The sequence below is a fragment of the Alexandromys fortis genome, unplaced genomic scaffold (assembly GCF_014885135.2).
Source record: "Alexandromys fortis isolate MF-2015 unplaced genomic scaffold, M_Fortis_MF-2015_v1.1 scaffold_21, whole genome shotgun sequence".
NCBI lineage: Eukaryota > Metazoa > Chordata > Mammalia > Rodentia > Cricetidae > Alexandromys > Alexandromys fortis.
The window spans coordinates 8,788,607-8,809,128 of record NW_026067905.1 but is presented as its reverse complement, the minus strand read 5'-3'; the positions used below and the strand labels follow the sequence as shown (position 1 = coordinate 8,809,128).

Below are 20,522 nucleotides of genomic sequence, written 5' to 3'. Positions count from 1 at the left end.
ATTTCCTAAGTACAAATATCTGCACATGATCAGCTGTTTTCCCTTTTCTGTCATTTTGAGGATCTAGCAGAAAAAAAAAATACTGTGTATGGGAACAATTGTGCAAATGGTATATAAAGATTATTTTTTTTCAGGCAGTGTCTCATGTAGCCATGGCTGGCCTTGAAATGACTATCTTAATACATCTTCAGACTTCTGATCTTCCTGCTTCACCTCCCAAACCTAGGGTTGCAAGCTTGTATCAACATTGTGCATGCTAGGCAAACTCTTTACCAACTGAACTATATTGCCAGGGCAATGTGGATACACTTCTAACCACCAAGTGTTTGCAGTTGTCAATATTTGACTTTAGATAACCAAGACATGAAATAGCTAGAGCTGGAGAGAGGTGATTTTGATAGAAAGGGACATAAGTAGTTGAAAATATCTAGGACTGAGTATTACTTCTTATGTTAAATGAAGACAGGCTGATGTGCACAACTTCAGTGCTAAAATTCCTGACAACACTGTCTACAATCTCCCCTTATGCAGTGTCTTGTCAGTCTGTTCTGGTAATTCTTTTTTTTTCCTTAAAGATAACCTTCATAATAATGTTTAATAATATTATATGAAGTCATGCTGGAAACTCTAGTAAGAATGAGAAAGCAATTCTGATGTTTCTTTTTCTTGTTAATTACGTGCAGGGAGAAAACAGTACTAATTTGAATTTGTACATAAGGCTACAGAGCAGTATTCCTGTGGTTTAATATTTTTTTTTCTAAAAAAGAAACATCTATATAAAAATCAATTTTTGTGTCTATTTATCTTATTTTATGTGAGAAAAGAGCATTTAAAGATGTATAGAGAATGCACAATTCACCCATCAACTTAAATTTTAAATGTCTACATGGCTTTCTTTTTAATGAACTGCAGAAGTAGATACAGGGTAAAGATGAAATACAGAATCAAAGGAACCCATGCATGGCAATCACTCAAAAGCAACATAAAGCCTGAGCTTTCTAAGTATCCTTAGATACGTAGTGCCTGGTGCCTATGCGGGGCGGCAGGGTGGAGGTGGGGGGCTTGTCTTCTATACCTGCAGTCAACTGTTTCAGACAGCATCCAACATTAACATGCTCCTAGCTTCTTGGGCGAACACAAAATAATGTCCCAGTTCTGAGGTGCACTGAGGATTAAAAATACTATTGGAAGTCTCAAAAATAAATAAATAAAGGAAGTGTGTTGATAAATTCCTTCATTATCAGTTACTAATTATCACATTGCTGTATCTTAAAATATAATGAACATTCTCCAGCAAGGGATTATGTCATTTTAAACAAAATGTCCCAAGGGTGTTTTCCCATGTTACAGAGAAGTCTTTATAGGAGAATACAAGACACAGTTTCATGAAATAAAAAGTAAAAATAAAAGAACCTCTTCAATATTGTACATAAAGGCAGAGAATGTGGACCCATGAAATTAACCAAAGCTTTTATGTGGCTTCTGATAATTTAAAGAAACCTCCACTTGGGAGTGTACGCTTTTATTCATATGCAACAACAGGGGCAGTAATAAACAGCAAACAGCATGAAGAAATTAGAAGCAAACTGAATTCAATATTAATGTTTTTTTCTAGAGTGAAGTTATTTAATTCTCAAATGAACTAAAATCCATGGTTATAACTATGGATGGAGTTCTCAGAGGAAAAAAGAGGTAAAGGAATTCACCACCATCATTAAAATAATGGTTTGTGAAAGGTAAGATCAAATTGTATTCATCTATTCTGGAAGACTGGAAATTGACTAGCCCAGTATATAGGTAATTAAGATAGAACATAGTTTAGAATTATCTGAGGAAATCAGTTACTATGGTAAAATCTTGCCATTGGTAGCTACTTTTCCAGAACAGAATAGGATAATTCTGGTGTATAAGCAACAGGCCAGGTTAGAGTTTTCCAGTTAGCCAAGAGGAGCCTCCTCATTCACTCCAGTACACTCATTTGCCTCTGTCACTTTTGCTTATTCTTCCTTACACATTTCAAGGTTTTTGATGTATGATCAGTACAAACCAAAAGCAATAAAGACCCCATTGTTAGGATGAAGAGAACATATAACAGCAGCTGGCTAGGAATGCCAATAGCAACTAGCATGGTTTTACTGCAACCAAGTAATTTGAGCTGAAAAACCAAATGATTTTGATAATGGTATCAGAAAACTACCTTTAAGAATTTTTGAAAAACATTTTATTCATTGAATAACTACAAATAAGTCATGTGATCACCTCTGTTACTGTTCTTTCTATCATCGAGTTCAACAATTCTTTGTTGTACTCTTCTATTTTTAGTCACCTAGTCTCAATCTGCCTTTACTTTCTTTTTAATGAGACTTCAGTATTCATACTGTTAACCACTCTCCTGCCACTAGCCTCATCTTCTTGAGCCTTGAAAGAGCTTGAGGCAGCAGCCTCCAGCATAGAAGAATGACTGTCAATATTTGGAAATTAAATGATATGGCTATTAAGTCACTGGTAGATTAAAACAGACTGCAGCAGTTGCATTTACACCATGAAAATTGGCAGGAACTGCAAATTTAGGATGCTTTCTTTTCTCTTTACTTTTGTCCCCTTACCTGAGATATATCTTACTAACATATCATTGCCATTTCTTTGCCTTATGCTGACAAACCTTAACTAAGGTTGAAATAACTTTCTCCTTTCCATAAATATACATTTATACTGTTGAAGGTTTCTAGAGAAACCAGAAAACATTTAGATTTTTTGCTACTACAGATTTGTGCTCTTTAATAATCCAATTTGGCAATTCTTTTGTTTTTCTACTATGCCTAAAGTTTTGTTTTCCCATGTGCTTCTACTATAGTTCCTTCATTCTAGGTCCTGCTTAACAAAAATAACACAGAGCTTCTGATGGAACAGCTCCTCTTTCCTCCTCACTAAATTGTACAATGGCCTTTACTCATCATCCCTTGCTTATTTTCTTCTATTGTAATGGAAGAAAGACACATTCTTCTGAGATGAATCTCTACTTCCTTGGAGGTCCTTCACTGTTGATATATTTATTTTTCCTTATTGAATCTTCAACTTTTTTCTTTCTGTGGGTCTCTCTCTATTGGCAGGTCTCTCTCTAGAAAGTTTTGATCTCTTATATCCTCATAACTCTCTAAACTAAAGTCATATTGGCCCCCTCTTAGTGTTCTCTCTCTCTCTCCCTCTCTCTCTCCCTCTCCCCCTTCTCTCCCCCTTTCTTTTAATCTTTCTAATTTTAATTTTTTGAATAGGAGTGAGCTATACATCTTTCGCCCACTCCCCTTCCTTCTTCCCTTCTCCCCTCCCACCCCCACCCCGCCCTCCATGCTCCCAATTTAGGTTAGGGTTAGGTAGACTTTGTCTCTCTGAGACCCTTCTTTAAGTTGCTTTTTCTTGGGTATATAAATATGAGTAAGTAACTAAGACAATGACAAGCACTCAACAATTACATTCCCATCCCCATAACTTTAATACTAACAAGGTTATCTTATTAACATTTTCTTTACAACATTGAAAGCTCCATTAGTTTAGAAAGAGTACTTGTTTTTGCTCAGCCTCATATTCTTTGGATTAAGCATAGTACCTGCCATATTGCAGATGCTCAATGTAAAAACTTAAGTTTTATTAAGGTTTTAAGCATTTAAAGACTCAACATTCCCATTCTCTATAAATTCATCTTATGCATATCTTCTATCTTGCTCTTGTATTTATCCTCTAACTTACTTGCTGGCTATTCCATTTCCTGTCCTCTATAACCATTTAGAGAAAGCACCTAATCTTCATTTCTCACTTCTTATTTATCTTTTTAATGATTAGGTCTTATACTTCAATCCACAGTATAAGTATAAGGTCTTATGCTTCCTCTAAGGTCATTAATTATTGTGCAAAGTCCATTGTCCAGTCCTCAGTACCTTACATGGCTTCAAGGAATCACTGATACTTGTTTATCTTGTCCTCATCATTTTCCTCCTCTTGTGCTAAGGATAGAACCCAGGGCCTCAAATATATTTTCTTCACAACAATGCCCTTTCCCTTAACATTCACATGTCATACTCTTATGAGATTTGCCTACCATTTTGCCTACTTCTATCCACAGTCATATATTATGCTTATGCATTGATCATCAACCTTTCTCTCTGAACACTTCATATTCCTCTTTATGAGAAGTCACTTACTCCATGGTTTTAATGTTATGACTTCCAAATACCTACTTTTAGCTTAGCTCTTACTTCAATGTCCACCTGACCACTGGATATGAGTGTAGGACAATATACCAGCAACATAGCACATCTTAACTCATTAACACCCACTTGTACAATTCATTCTCTTGGTTTCTTTCTGAGTGTGATCACTACTAAGTTGCCAACCTAGGAATGCTGAGTACCTTTATTGGCTTTCTTCCCCTGTCATTTAACCTGTCTGCCAATTCTATCTCTTTCATATCTCCTGTCCCTCTCACTTCAAACCATAACAATCAACCTAGTCATTCCTCACTTGATTTCTGCAACAGTGCCTGAAAAGTGCTGTCACCACCATCTAATCAGACATCTGTCAATGGATTTTTTTCACACAACAGTTAGAACAACATTTCTAAAACATAAATCTTGTCATTTCTGTCTTTTATTCACAACCTCTCAGTACTTACCAGAGTCCACAAGCTGAAGCCCAGATTGCTTCCCATGGCTTCTTCCACTTACCTCTGCAGTCTCAGAATCCCCTCTCCCCAGTGTTCACCCAAGCCCTCTCTCACTCTAACCTCTGATAAGTACCTACATTTAAGTCTGCATTCTCCTCACCTATGGATTTCTGCCTTCTCTCCAAGCCTACTTACCTCTTTTAATCCCCCAGGCCTCATTTTAACCCTTATTTCCTGAGTTCTCTTGCATAGTTCCTGGTGCAAAATAGGCACCTGATACCTCGTTTTCCTTCCTTAACTTCCTTTTTCAGGTCAGTGTTGCCTTTTGTATGTTACTTTTATTATTTTTTTAAATAGAGTCTCACTATGCTGCCCTGGCTGGCCCAAACTTAGTATGTAGATCAAGCTGTCCCTGAACTCACTGAGATTCACCTACTTTTGCCTCCCAAATACCAAGATTAAAAGCATGTGTCACCAGGCCTGGTGTATATTTGTATCTTGGAACTGAATATTTTACTTTAGACTTCTAAAGCAATTGTAATCTAAACGTAACCTGGGTAACTGTAATTCTCTTGGCATCTCTGAACAACCAGCAACTAAAACCTATTTCAAATTTACATCCTACAAAATTCAGTTCACAGCCCTTTGGAATACATTTCAAAGTGTATGTGTAAACATAATTTTGTCTAAGACATTTAGTTCAGTCAATCAGTTTCTATGTACTTGTCTAGCCATCTGTCTATCTGTCTTTCTGGTTTGTGTTTTGAGATAAAGGGTATTCCAACAGTATCTATCCTGGGTTTCAAACAAATTGAATCAGCCCCACTGCCTCAACCTCCTAAGTGCTGAGATAATATGCATATGCTACTATGCTCTGCTCAAATAATTAGTCTTGAAGGCTTTTACAACTTAGCATTCAGAATAAAGATTTGAGAGGCCTTTATGTTTTGGTGGGGGTGTACTTAGAAAATGATCTTTTAAAATATGGTGCTCATTTGAAAGACAAAATAATTTCCTATTCAGTTATTTACTTTCAGCATTGATTTATGCTTTGGGCATTTGTAATCTATTTCAAAATAAGTTAGAACTAAAAATCAAAATTGTTATTGAGAAAAGTTTTACAGGTCTACAAGTTGGACATGGTGTCATACACCTTTAATCCCAGAACTCAAGAGGAAGAGGCAGGCAGGTCTACACACACTAGTAAAAACATCACAACTCACTTATTTCCTTTTTACTTTCTTTTTTTCTATATTTACTAATTCACCTTCCAACATAAATAAATCATCATGTTAATTATTTATGGTCTGTTTCTTCTGTAATAATATAAGGTCCATAATGCTTGTCTGTCTGCCTAAAAAACAGATTTATATTTATGTCATGGTTAGGTGTATATATTTTGGAAGCATAAGTAATTAGCAAAATGGTTCCAAATCTTTTAGAGAAAATACATTTTCTCACCTTAATTTTTAATTGTCTGTATACAGTTTTCAATTTTAAGCTAATTTATAAGATTTGCTTAATCAGACACATGACATGGACCAACATATCTACAGACATCTGGTAGATATGAAGTGGTTTCTGGCCAGATCAAGACTCAAACTGCCTAAGTACCTTAAAAAAAAAGGGAAAGACCTGCTTGGCATGTTTTTCCTGCTTTGTCCTAAATAATCTTAAAACAGATGGCAAAAGCTAAAATACCAAGTCGGCTGCCATGGAAACCACTATTATAGCAGCCGATATTAGAGCCCCACCTAGAAGATAAATGTTTGCTTCCCTTTTATTACAATCTGAGCCATCAACCTTTCACTTTAAGTCCTGATAAAAGATAGAACAACTGTCAACATCCTAGATGACAGAAAAGTCTAGGAGAGACTAGTTTGTATACAAAATCCCTAAAACACACTCAGAAAACAGCAACACACACACAAGGAGTTTAACACAATTTGCTATGTTTATGTTATTCTACATGCAAATTATACTGCTATCATATGTAAGTTCATAGATCTTACTTTAATATTGCAAGCCTGCTCCATCAATCTTCTTGCATTCTCCTCTGCCCGGTACCTCTTTGGAAGCTGAACTCTGAAGAACTTCAAAGCGCCTTCGAAATCAGCCTGCAGGAGGTCTTCCTTTGAGGTCTGAAAAACAATCACCAAGACATATCACCACACTTCAGCCTGTGCACATCATATGAATAAATGCACGACAAAAAAAAAACTGTTGATTTTCATGAATATACTTTTAGAAGATACTTTCAGTATTTCCACTATTCAGAAAATATTGCTGTTACATGCTAAAATTATAAACCCTAAAGCAATGTAAGAGACAATTATTAACACATTAACTTGTAATTCATATTATATGGAGATTATATTAGTGAATCCCAGCAAAGTTTACCAATCTAGAAGAAAAGAACAAATAATAATAAAAGATGCTTAAAAATAAAGAAAAGAAAAAGAAAATGCGTAAACTCTGCATTAATTCATGACTTTACCTTGATGAGGATTTTAAAGATTATTAGAAACCTCATTGAAGACACAAACAAAGTAATCAAAGCCCATCAGAGTTACATAACAAAACCTAATAGGACGACTGCTCCTTTTCAACTAAGGACAACAGCAGCTCAAGTGAAGAAAACAAGACATCGATCCAGCAACTAGAGAATGCCTCGAACAAGTAAACGAAGCAAACCATTTAACTACTGACTTCTTACTAAAAACCTGTTTGCCAAATTCACTTTTTAAAAAAATCACCATGTGGAAGTCAGTAAGAACATCTGCACATAGGACAAAAAACTGAAAGGAAACAAAACAAAATGTTTGCCTACATAAAAGGATCATGGGTGACTTTTTTCTAGATTTTGCAGTATTTTCTGCAATATTCTACTAAAAAATTGAAACAACTATGGCAAAATTTCTTAAACACACTAAGGATTTAGGTAGAAGGGTACATAGAAATAAGTAAAACTGAAATTTAAATATTTTAGCCAGGAAAAATGTCACAAGCCTGAAATTCCAAAACTAAGGAGGCTGAGGTAGGTAGATCACCATGAGTATAAGGTGTATTCCAGTACACTTACCTCAAAACACACACACACACACAGATATGTTTTAAAGATGTTATGTAATTGACATGTTTTCTCTGATATATGAATGTTAACTTTCAACCTTTAGATATGTGTGTTTTAACTGGAATACCCATAGAGGTTAGAAAACTACTAAGGGCCCATGGGGAAAGCAGGGATCTTTTAAGGGAAGGGAGAAAGAACACAGTGATATAAAGGGAGAAAGGAAAATAATGTAACAGGAAGGTTCAAATGGGAAGGGGTGGAAGGGCAGGGTAGAGGAGGGTAGTTAGTACTACAGGCCCTTTGAAAAACCCGTATGGAAACCTAGTATTGCATCCTAAAATGAATACCTATATACATATTTAAAGAATTTAAATGAAGTCACCTAGAGTGAAGGGACAAGACCCAAGTAGGTACCACATGCTAGTGAACAAAACTCCTAGTACCAGGAATGAGTTATCTCTTTTTGAATTGTCCAGTGTGGTCCCATAGATACACAAATATTACAGGGTATTGCCATTGCCCTTTGTTACCCTCTGGAACTTGAGAGTAAGATCCTATTGCTGAAGACAACACATAACTGAATTATAAAAGCTGGAAAACTCAAGTAGGTTCTGAGCTGGTAGCTTGGCTACCTGATTTTCTAAATCTCCAAGACCCAATATCAAGCCTGGTCACTGAGCTCACATAAATGAACAAAGGGATCAAGAATGAAGAAAACTTTCTCTTCACACATTAGACATTAGTCAGATGGGAATGGCATTGTAGACTGTGGTTCTTGGAGGAAACCACAGTTTCAAAGGCAGTGCTTTGTAGGTCTCCCCATGAGGGTTGTGCTGAAACTACCTAAGGTTGAGTCTCTGTAGAGCAGAAATCAAATCACCTGGTGGCTGTCTACTTGGGCAGGCTGGCAAGATAGCCCTGTGGTTAAACCACTTGCTAGATGTACTGGCTAATTTTATGTTAACCTGACACAAGATAGAGTTATTTGATAGGAGGAAACTTGAATTGGAAAAAAATATCTTCATAAGATATGGCTATAGGGCATTTCTTAGTTAGTGACTGATGGGGGAGAGCTCAGCCCATTGTGGGTGGTGCCATCCCTAGGCTGGTAGTCCAGGTTTTTTAAAAAAGCAGGCTAAGCAAGTCATGATGAGAAAGCCAGTAAGGCACCCCTCCATGGTCTCTGTAAAGCTCCTGCCTCCAGGTTTTTGCTCTGTTTTGAGTTCCTGTCCTGACTTTCTTGGATGATGATGAGCAGCAATGTAGAAATGTAAGCCAAATAAACCCTTTCCTCCCCAACCTCTTTTTTTTTTTTTTTTGTTACAGTGTTTCATCGTAGCAATAGTAATCCTAACTAGGGAGCTATGTAGGCCTGACAACCTGACTTTAATCTTTAGCATCCATGTAAAGGTGTAAGGAGAGAACGAACTTTACAATATTATTCTCTGATGTCAATCTGTGCCTGTGTATGTTCCCGCCACACACATACTCACCCCTCACACCCACACACACACTGTGATGAAGATAATGGCAATAATAAGAAAACACTATTAGCATTGGCTTCCCTAAGTCAGTTGAACCCAAGAAGTAAAAGAACTATAACAGCCACATAACAAGGAGGCCTGGGGCTGGAGAGGTGGCTCAGAGGTTAAGAGCACTGGCTGCTCTTCCAGAGGTCCTGAGTTCAGTTCCCAGCAACCACATGGTGACTCACAACCATCAGTAATGAGATCTTGCATCCTCTTCTGGCCCAACGGCATACATGGAGGGAGAACACTGTATACAGAATAAATGAATAAATCTTTTAAAAAACAAAATCCAAAAAAACAAGGAGGCCCAAGATTGGAAATACAGAAACCAGCACCTAAATCTCTGGATGGTACAAAAAGGTAGTGAAATATAATTACAGACACTGAAATAAACTCATTTTAATTTCAAATCTTGCTAACTTGTGATGTTGCACATTTTTCCATCTTGAAAATGAAGTAAGCTAAGGTATATGAATACACGTTGTTAAGTCTAAAACAAATATAAGGGCTGACAATTTGGTAAGTTACCTTTGCTTTGTTCAAATAGTTTTAGAAAATAAAATTCTGTGTTTAAAAACAGTGCCTACACTCACTGATACTTTTCATTCCACAAAGGAAGCTGTCCAGGAGCTAGAGAAGGTTACTCGGTGGTCAGAGCACTAAGAGTGCAAGCATGAAGACTGGAGCCTGAGTCTTGGCACCATGTAAAGAGCTGGGTGTGAAAGCTCACACGCCTGCAATTACAGCGCTATGGGGGGGGGGGGGGCAGGCAGAAGGACTGCTAGGGCTTGTGGCTGGCCAGCCTAGCTCCAGGGTCAGCGAGGTGAGAAAAGGCAGAGAATGATAGAGCGGACACCCAGGTGTTCTCCAGCATCTGTGCACATGTACAAGCGAGCCCATCTGTACCTCTCCCATTCAGTCATTCACAATAAAAATAAAACATTCTATAGTCCTAGTTCTAATAATTTATATTTTTTGTGGATTTCAATAAAACTATTTCACTGTGATGATAAAAAGATATCACCTAGGCAAAGGATACTTAAAAACCTCCGTTGGGGGCCAAAGAGATGGATCAGTGGTTGAGTACTTGTTGCTCTTGAAGATGACTTGGGTTTTGTTCCAAGCACCAACATGACCACTCACAACTGTCTGTAATTCAAGTTCCAGAGGATCCGAAGGCTTCTGATAGCTAGCCTCTGCCAGCGCTGCAGGCATAGGGCATATAGACATTCATGCACACAGAACACCCACACACATGAAATAAAGTAACAAAATTAAAAATTAAACAAAAAACCTTGTTCCTGTGTGTTCTAAAGACAACCTGCAGTCCTACTTTGATTCTAAAGGCATTTTCTTCCAATTTTCTATCTTTAAGAGACCTCTATAAACATTGTCACTTCAAATGTCTTTGTAATGCCATAAGTAGATTATAAGCTTATAGGGCTACCTCTCCACTTTCTGACAACTGTATCTAAGAGGTTTTCCCTCTATAACTGAGGCACAGACACTATACTTTGCAAAGATTTGGATACTTCACTAAGAATTTAACAGAAAACAGGTGCTGGGAACAGAACCGGGACCTCACACATACTAACCATTAGTTCTACCCCAACCTACATATCCTTAGTTTGCTTTTTAAAAAATTGTAAAACATAGTAATTTATCTATGTGTGTGTATGTGTACCTGGAAGATTCACTGTATGTTTGTTTTTGGTTTCAGAATACATAGTCATGGCTCCTCACATTAAAGCAAAATGGAGGACTGGTAAACTTGCCCATGTGTGCATGCTTATAAGCCCAACATTGACAACAAGACGCCTTCCTCAATTTCCTCTCCACCTTATGCTTTCAGACAGGGACTCTCATTGAACCTCACTGTCATTTCAACTAGGCTGGTGGCCCATGAAATCACGGATCCTGACTTTCTTCCCTGGTACTGAGGTGACAGGCACACACCATCACACACCTGGCTTTCATGTGGATGCTGCTGATTAGAAATGACATTTTCCTTACTCTTAAGCACTTTACCCACTGATGCAACTCCTCAGCCCAAGACAAGGTTTTTAAGTTTAACATAAAGCCTCACAACTCAGAAACAAACGTCCTAGCATTTTGCTACTTTGCTTGTTCTCCCTCCCCATATCCCTTAAATACATACTACCTATATGAAATACTTTATATATTCAGATTTAGAGTAGCACTGAACTTGTTTTATTAAAGACATATGTTTCACAGATGTCAAACATTTATATTATTGTTAATTTAAAGCACAAGAAGTGCTGTCTCAGCCAGGATTACTAGTTCTAATACACACAAATTAATAATTACCTAGATATAATGATGATAATGATGGATATAATTAGGCTTATAGTTGTATGAATATTAATCCCTGACAATGAAGAGAAGCTTAGCACATGATTTCATGATAACTTTTAAGCTTTAAATATGTACCCCTAACAGGAAGACCAACACTTCCCTAATCAAACTAAGTACCCCCAAAAGATGTCCTGGCTTCTGACCCCAGAATTCCATCAAGCTAGACTTGATTTAAACTGGAAAGATGATTATTCTTCTACTGGAAAATTCTTATATTTTTGGTTATAAGCCTAGCCCATAGAAGATGAGCCAACTTTTTGCATCTTATTGGCAAATTCTGAAGAGTGTTTCTACAATGCTTTTGAATAATTGCAAGGAAAAAAATAAACTCTCAAAAAATAAACTTCTCCAACATTGTTAAGTAACAGTGGTCAAAAGGTAACATAGGGATCTTTAAGCAAATGTCTTTTCTTCACTTTTAAATTAAAAACGCAACCACTTTTAAAATAAGAACTACTTAAAGATAACATCTAAAAGTCAGTGTTTTACCAATACATGTCTCTTCTGATTCCCAAGCTTTCTGACAAATATTTCAAATAATGTGAACCATATTTATCAATTACATATGCAGAGGAGACATCACCCATTCCTTCATTTGAACAGAATTATATATAAAGATTATGGGCATGATTAAGACATTTATACAAGTTCTACTTCGGTCTCTTTTCAAGTAGTTAGAAAAAATATCCAGAAGAAAGAGGTGGTTTTACTATAATGTTCTTGGCAGTTGCCTCAGTGGGAAGAATGAAATCATCAGGCACACAAGAGACATTAACATAATTGTGGTCTATAGATTCCTACAGGTTCTAGGTATAACAGACCCAGGGTAAGAGCCAATATTTACACAGTACAAACTAGGGAACTGACTTTGGATTTACTTTGATATAAAGATGATTTGGGATTTCTGAGGGGCATACACATGACACCTTCTGTATTGGGGTCTTTAACTTTTTAAAAAGTTGTAATCTCTCTTCAGGGAACAATCTTTATGGATTTTAGAGACAGAGTTAAAAACAGGAGCCATTCTGTCTCCAGTAGTCTTTTACCTTTGCTTTAAACAAATATTTCAGAAAAATCCACAAACAAAGAACATATTAGGGCATATTTTGAAAGCCTAAGAAATTTCATCAAAGTAACATATTGCAATGGTTGCTAAATGGGCAGCTAGAATAGTTGCTTGAAGACACATGCACACACACATGCATGCACACAAGCACACACACAAAAACACACACACATATCCCTCTCAGTCTTGCTTGAAGTCCTTTGAACTCACTGTAGAACTATTCAGGATATCAGTATTGAAGCTATAGCTAGCACTAATTTTAATATATAATGATATGATAATAACTTCTCATGTCACATGACTGCAAAAAGAGAAACCCTAGAGGAAAAGAAGCATTCTGACTGTGAAGAGAATAAAGGCGTTTCCTCTCCCACCAGTGTCCCCGGAGCACACAACCTCTGGCCATGAGCCAGTGCTGACACCACTTTGAATGTGTTTTCCCACTGAAAAATTCAGTGTAAGAATAACACATTTTCAAATGACTTTTCTTTCTCTTCTTTCTCTCTCTTTCTCTCTTTCTTTCTCTCTTTCTTTCTTTCTTTCTTTCTTTCTGGTTTTTCGAGACAGGGTCTTCCTTTCTTTCTTTCTTTTTTTTATTTTTTTTCTTTCTTTTTTAAAGAAGCAAATTGGGTGAAATAGATCTAACATCTGTGTTCCAGATGTTTCTATTCTAAACTTCTAAGAACTCTTGCATGAGAAATTTTTCCTCAAGGTCTTTCCTAAGTAATAAAATTCTAGGTGAGTATTTAGGGGGGAAATTTGCATGGTTCTTTTCCCATCTGTGATGTTTTTTACTCTAAATAGTCTTTTTTTTCTTCTTTCAGTTATGATGTCCAATAGGATTTCTACTTACGGTCCCCCCAATTGCTGTAGGTCTGAGTCTTTAGAAGAGGAAAATGTTATTTAGCTGACGTATGAGATGTTTACAGTTGTTTGCAGCATAGCCTGAACTGGAACTCACTATGTAGCACAAATTGACCTTTGGCCTCTGCCTCCTGAGTGCCTGGATCACAGGCAAGCACAGTTATGCCTGGTTTTAACTTTTGTGAAAAACTGGGAATCTGTAGTATTTGTATGTCTTCATATATAAAACATGATTAAAATGGCAGTCATGTCTTAAACTTCAGTCTTGTCCTCTTAAGTGGAAAAAAATGATAATAACACTGCATGTCTTTTAGGACCACCCTATACTAACCAGTCCTCAATCCTGAACCATCAGTCAGTCCAATAACATATGCTGAGCACCTGAACCCACCCACCCATTTCCCAGTATATATGTGAAAATTTGAGTGGTAACTCTTTAGATAGCAGATCCCAATTTATAGCCACCATGTTAATTAAAGGACACCCCAAATATAAACCACATATAACCAGGATTCTATCAACAATCTTTCAAGGATAACAGTGTAAAATAAGGCCAGAGATTTCCAAATAGCCACATACACAGGTCAGCATATGCTGGTCACATGCCATACAGTTAGCACCATGGTCTAGGCTCTAAAATATACAGTACAAAAAATCCTGAGGAAAGCATTTACTTTAAATACTTCATTTAGCAATCAGATTTGTCCCATTGCAACATGGGGAAATATGTAACTTCACTAAGATCTCAAGTTTGGGAGCTCAACTCCCTGTGGATATTATTGCTAATTAAATGTTTTGAATTAGAAGTTTAAATTTATCTCTAGTATAGATGAGTGTGAGACATCTTAGCTATCAATTTTTGTTTTACTTAAAAAAACTGAAAATGTAAATGTTAAGAAAGCTATACCAGATGACTGTGAAGTCACTGATAGAAGCCCTCAAGTGTTGGCTAATTGCCCTTTAAGATACGGAAATTTGTCACACCAAGACTCAGAGATACAAGGAATTTGTTTAAATGTATATCAGCAATTCCTGGTGCCAAATTCCTGAAATTAAAAATAAAACAACATTCATTTCTAATATAATTAGGATCTTTCAGTTTTGTCCCTTATAAACTGTGAATCAGGAAAACAATTGTTTCAACTAGGCATTAAAACATATGTATTGAGCTTTTTAAAAATTCTTCCCTACATGGAAAAGGAATTGTTATATTTTTGAAATGACCTCCCTATAATTGTATACTGCTCATCACACCTAACTTCATCGTGTTATGATGAACAGACTTTTTTCATAGTGGGAAATTTCTCATACACATGACTACAGAATGTCTGTTATGAACAGACAGAAGAAATGGAGGAAGAGAAGTGAGAATTAAATACAGTCTAATAAACAACATTGTACCAAAAAGATACACATCTGAGAGAATCAAATGAATCTGTAATAGCATTAAAACTCCATCCTACAAAACAGACAAAGCTGGGTTATTGTTTTCAATTATCAAATGATGGTATAAGACTACCGTGGACCAATTATATCACCAAACAGTTGCTAGGCACAGCTCTGGAACCACTGAAGAGAAACCCTGCCACAGCGATTGTGGGTATTTAATTTTAACCCTTGGTAGGAAATAAGGAAGGATGATTTTTCTCTTGTTCAGGAAATCAAATAAACCAACCTGACTCCTCAGACTCACAGAACAGACCCAGTAGCTGTATGCTGTTTTATAGACACACAGTTCAATCACCCCAGGAGAGAAATCTGCAATTTCCTACCCAAGGATTTTTAGGTAATAAATACCTATTGCCAAAATCTAATTGGGAATCATGTTGCAGGGCTTGAAAAGCCAGCCACGCATAGTCTAGATAGATGGTTATTTCTATTGTAAAATTTAACCCTTTGGGAACACAGATAATATAACACCCACATCAAGTTTTGGGGTTTTCTGTTTCATTGCTGAGTCTAGCAGTCTGAAAATCTGTTTTTCTCCCTTGCCTCAGAGATAATGCCACTGATATGACCCTGGACTTTGAGAAAACAGCCGTAATTTCTTATACCCAATTAAGGAGTGGCATGGTCCAGGCTCAAGGAAGCTACACAGCACTCAGTCTTCCTTCTCAGTAGGAAAGGGTGAAAAGGGAAGAAACCAGGAACCCACAAGCCTCTAGAGCAACATTCTCACAGGACGACACAAATTCTCTACAAATTAAGTTCAATGAAAAACAGTCTCACCGCCAGAAGCCGGGGCACAAACAGCCGATGCCCCATCCCCAGAAGTTCCAGCACCCGACATGCATACTCATTCACCAGCTTGCTCCTCTCGTCGTGCATGTCCTGGGACTTTCTGACAGGAGGTGTGAGCTTAGCAGCTGGGGCTGGGCAGGGTACCCCTTCTTCCATGAGCAGTAAATAGGTATCCAGAATGAGAAAGCTGGATCTCTCATGCACAATCCTAAGAACTGCAGAGAGAGGGGAGCCAGGCTACGTCTCCCGAGGAGGATGCACAAGATGGTCTATGATGGGAACAGTCAGCTAATATCGCCACAAGAAAAACATTTTGGCTAAATTATCAACTATGCATAAGCCCTGGAGTAGATTGGTTTGAATGAAATCAAAGGCTGATGTAAATAAAAAATGGCAAAAGCAATTGAATCCCGGAAAAATGGCCAGGAGCGGAGCAGGAAGAGTTCAGATGCATGTGTAAAGATGGACAAGCTGCTCAGAGGGCTCTAGCATGTGTGACTGTGACTCTGTGTGTGTGTGTGTGTGTGTGTGTGTGTGTGAGAGAGAGAGAGAGAGAGAGAGAGAGAGAGAGAGAGAGAGAGAGAGAGAGAGAGAGAGAAAATATCTCTGTATGAGCAGGCGGCAGTAGCAGTAGCCAGGAAGCCAGGGCAGTTGTGAAGCTGCAAGGAGAAAAGGATGAGCTCATTGCAATCCGTGATTCCTGACAAGCAGCCCTGCTGCTGTGGCTGTCGCTGCTGCTGCCCTGTTACTGCTGCGGCTGCCACCGTGCTGCCTCTAGCTGTGAATCAGTAATGAAGGGGTAAGAAAGGAAGGGGAGTGAGCAGAAGGGGGAGGTAGGTGAATGAGCATGCAGAGTGAGTCTCAGGGGAGAATGCTGTAATAAGAAGCCAATGGCGAGCCATTGGACAGATAGGCTTTCCCTTCCCAGTCCACCTTCAATCAGTGTTAGTCTGACAGTTTATGCTGTTGAATCCCAATCACACAGACAGATGAACTAGCTTCTCCTTACATGTGGTGCTCACAGTAAAATCAGACAGACAGACAGCTAAAAGGCTGACCCTATTTACTCTTGCTTTCTAGTAAGAACAGATAGAAATCTGATCTTATTCTGTGTGTTTAAAGTGGGAAGCTCAGATCCTTGTCACATTACCCAAATCTTCAGACAAGATCAGTGTTAGGGTAAAATGACAGACTATGAACAGAGGAGCATGCACCAGCATTCAGTAACTGACACACCCTCAAGCTAAAGAGTTTATGAAAATATTGTGTCCTTTTGTAATTACATGTAATTGTAGAGTATACAGAGCAATACAAGACATTGGGAAGGCTGGGCACATTTATATACATGTAATATGCTAAAATAAAAGCCTACAGTGCAGCACTACAAGTACTATTTAGAAACTATTAACTTGAAATTCTTAAAACAAAATAATTTTCATACGCCACAGACCTTGATGAATAGCAATTTAATTCTGATGTTTTATTATACAACATATAGTTTTGGCCATTTCTGATCAAATAAATTCTTCCCTAAAGAGGCTGCTAACATTAGGAATCAACCAGTTTTAAAATTTGTAAATCTCTAAGTCAGATCTTAATCCTAGAACTCAGGAGGCAAGGCAGGAAGATCTCTGAGTTTGAGGACAGCCTATCACACAGGAGCTGCGAATCTGGAAGTTATCAAATGCAAACTTACTGACCTGTCTTTATAATCCAAATAAAAGAGAGAGATTAACTACGGTAATGAGATTACAGGGAAAAGAAACAAGAAGGGATTTATTGCCTCCTTCAACAAAATGTTGCTTGATTTGTTCCCAAAATCTCAAGAAAACTAGAAACAAAAACAAAAACAAACAAACAAAAACAAACCTTAAGATTCCACCAGAAATGGTGATACACATTTATAATACTAGCACTTGAGAAGCAGGAGGATCATAAATTCAAGGACAGCCTGGGTTACCTAGCAAAACCCTGACTCAGAAACAAAGGGCTGAGGATGTAGTTCTATGGTAGAACACTTGGCTGGCAAGGCTTTGTTTTTTACATAATCATATACATATACAATAACAATGAATAAAAAAGAGACTGTGATTTTGAAAGAGAGAAAGAAAAGGCATATGTGAGTGTTTGAAGTGGGGAAAAGGAATTAGAAATTATATAATTAAACTATAATCTCAAAATTAAACAATAAAAATACGGATTAAAAAAAAGCTTTTATAAAGTACATTTTTTACCATTAAAACTTTGGATCTAGTGTATGTGATTTGTGTGTGTGTGTGTGTGTGTGTGTGTGTGTGTGTGTGTGTGGTGTGGTGTGTTTGTATGCTGTGTGTGTGTGTTTTAGCTCCTAAGATTTAGAGGAAACCTTTACTGGGCTGCCTAGAATGGGGCACATTGTGTTAGAAGTAGGAGACTAAAGAAGAAGTTCTTGGCTTTTCATTCTCTATACACAACACACACACACGCACAGGTGTCTTAGTTTTTACCATGTCTACACTCATGTACCTGAAAGAACAGTAGGAGTGCTACTGAAGGAGATTGTGAAAAACACTACCATAAACAATCCAGAACCCAGAGCATTCTGGCTTGAAGAGGGAGGAAGAATTCAGCGACTTCTTAGCTTACAGAAATTTTTCTTGGAAAGAGGGTCTTACATATCCCAGATTGGCCTTCAACGATCTTTGTGTGTGTACTGGCCTTGACCTTCTGGTCCTCTTGCCTCTGCCTTCATGTTCCAAATTACAGATGTATGCCATCATGCCAGGCTTATACTAATACATATAATTAGTTCTTAAAAAAGGGTGTGGAGCTATTTCAACTCAAATGACTTGGTATCAAAGAACACTTAAGACATTTAAGTTTTTTTCCCCATATAAACTAGAAATGATAAACTTCTTTCCCAAAAAGATTCTGGTTTAAAAAAAAAAGTAAAAATGAATCAAATCATTATGATTTGTCTATTGTTTAAACCATAAACTCTATGGTTTGTTTCTCAAGCTTATAAAGTAAATTTTAAGTACCAAATTCAAAAATTAAAATACAGTATCGGCAAGCAAAGTATTTAAAATATTTTGATGTATCTGATGAAAAACAATGTTAGCATCATTTTAATAGATAGTCATAGATCTCAGTTTCCCCAATTTCCCTTTCAACTGCTCCTCAGAAACCCTGTCTGCCTTCAGTTTATAGATGTTGTCTTAGTCCATTTTCAGTCGTTTTTTTTTTTCAGAAAGAATCTTTGTCAATATTAAGAAAATAAACTATTCTAGAACACCATTCAGCTAAGTGGAAGACTGGATTCCGGGAATTTTTAAAGCAACAGAAGAGCTACTGTCACCTCAGAATTTTTCTTCTGTCTTCAAAGCCCAAAATACCTTACTCACTGTTCAAGTGAGTCAGTAACAAAATACAGAACATTTTCTTAAAGATGGAAATAGAAAACACTTTACTGAGTGAGATAATCCAGACCCAAAAAGATGAATATGGTATGTACTCACTCATAAGTGTATTTTATCCATAAACAAAGGACATTAAGCCTATAATTCGTGATCCTAGAGAAGCTAAATAAGGTGAACCCAAAGAAAAACATATATTTATCCTCCTGGATATTGGAAGTAGACAAGATGGCCAGGCAAAAGTAGGGAGCATGGGGGTGGGGGTGGGGGTGGGGGGAGGGGAGATGGGGAGAGAAAAGGGAGAAGGGGAGAAATGGGGAGAGCTTGGGGGAAAGGGACCGTTGAGATAAAGGAAGGGTGGATATGGAAGCAGGGAAGAAGATATCTTAACTAAGGGAGCTATTTTAGGGTTGGCAAGAGATTTGGCTCTAGAGGGGTTCCCAGGTGTCCAAGGAGATGTCCCCAGCTAGGTCCTTGGGCAGCAGAGGAGAGGGGGCCTGAACTGGCCTTATCCCATAGTCACACTGATGAATATCTTGCATATCACCATAGAACCTTCATCTGGCGAGGGATGGAGAGAGAGACAGAGACCCACATTGGAGCACTGGACTGAGCTCCCAAGGTCCAGATGATGAGCAGAAGGAGGGAGAACATGAGCAAGGAAGTCAGGACCACGAGGGGTACGCCCACCCACGGAGAAGGTGGGACTGATCTAATGGGAGCTCACCAAGGCCAGCTGGACTGGGACTGAACGAGCATATGATCAAACCGGATTTGCTGAATGTGGCTGACAATGAGGGCTGACTGAGAAGCCAATGGTAATGGCATTGGGTTTTTTTTTTCTCTTAAAAATCATTGAAATAATTATTAAGAAATAGTTGATTCATTTTTTTCCTAACATTCGTTGAGTGTTGGTCATGTATTAGACACCAATTTAATTCTACTGCATGTACTGGCTTTTTGGGAGCCTAGTCTGTTTGGATGCTCACCTTCCTAGACCTGGATGGAGGGGGGAGGGCCTTGGACTTCCCACAGGGCAGGGCACCCTGACTTCTCTTAGGACTGGAGAGGAAGGGGGAGGGGGAGTAGGGGGAGTGAGAGGAAAATGAGAGGTGGAAATTTTTAATAAATAAATAAATTTTTAAAAAAAGAAAAAGATTTGACTTATATAGTTCTGCAAATAATTGGAACAGTAACTTCTGTGTTAACTAGTTCATAATAGTTGATTTCTCAAATTTTCTTTTTAAAGATTTTTTATATTTATTTTTATTTATTATGTACATGGTGTTTTGCCTGCATGTATATCTGTGTGAGGGTGTAG

The 20,522-nt window shown here is 37.7% G+C and overlaps 1 protein-coding gene across 2 annotated transcripts in view; it reads right to left on the bottom strand.

The window, feature by feature from the left end:
• Positions 1-20,522, bottom strand: part of Rabgap1l (RAB GTPase activating protein 1 like) — a 262,467-nt gene that overhangs the window by 122,121 nt on the left and 119,824 nt on the right. The window contains exons 1-2 of one of the 2 annotated variants that reach the window (XM_050135138.1): positions 15,795-15,962; positions 6,670-6,798 (exon numbers count right to left, since the gene is read on the bottom strand). In XM_050135138.1, the coding sequence (XP_049991095.1) occupies positions 6,670-6,798; positions 15,795-15,962 (297 nt within the window). Of the gene's footprint in view, positions 1-6,669; positions 6,799-15,794; positions 15,963-20,522 lie in introns of those variants that run through there. The other variant, XM_050135142.1, reaches the window with a different exon arrangement.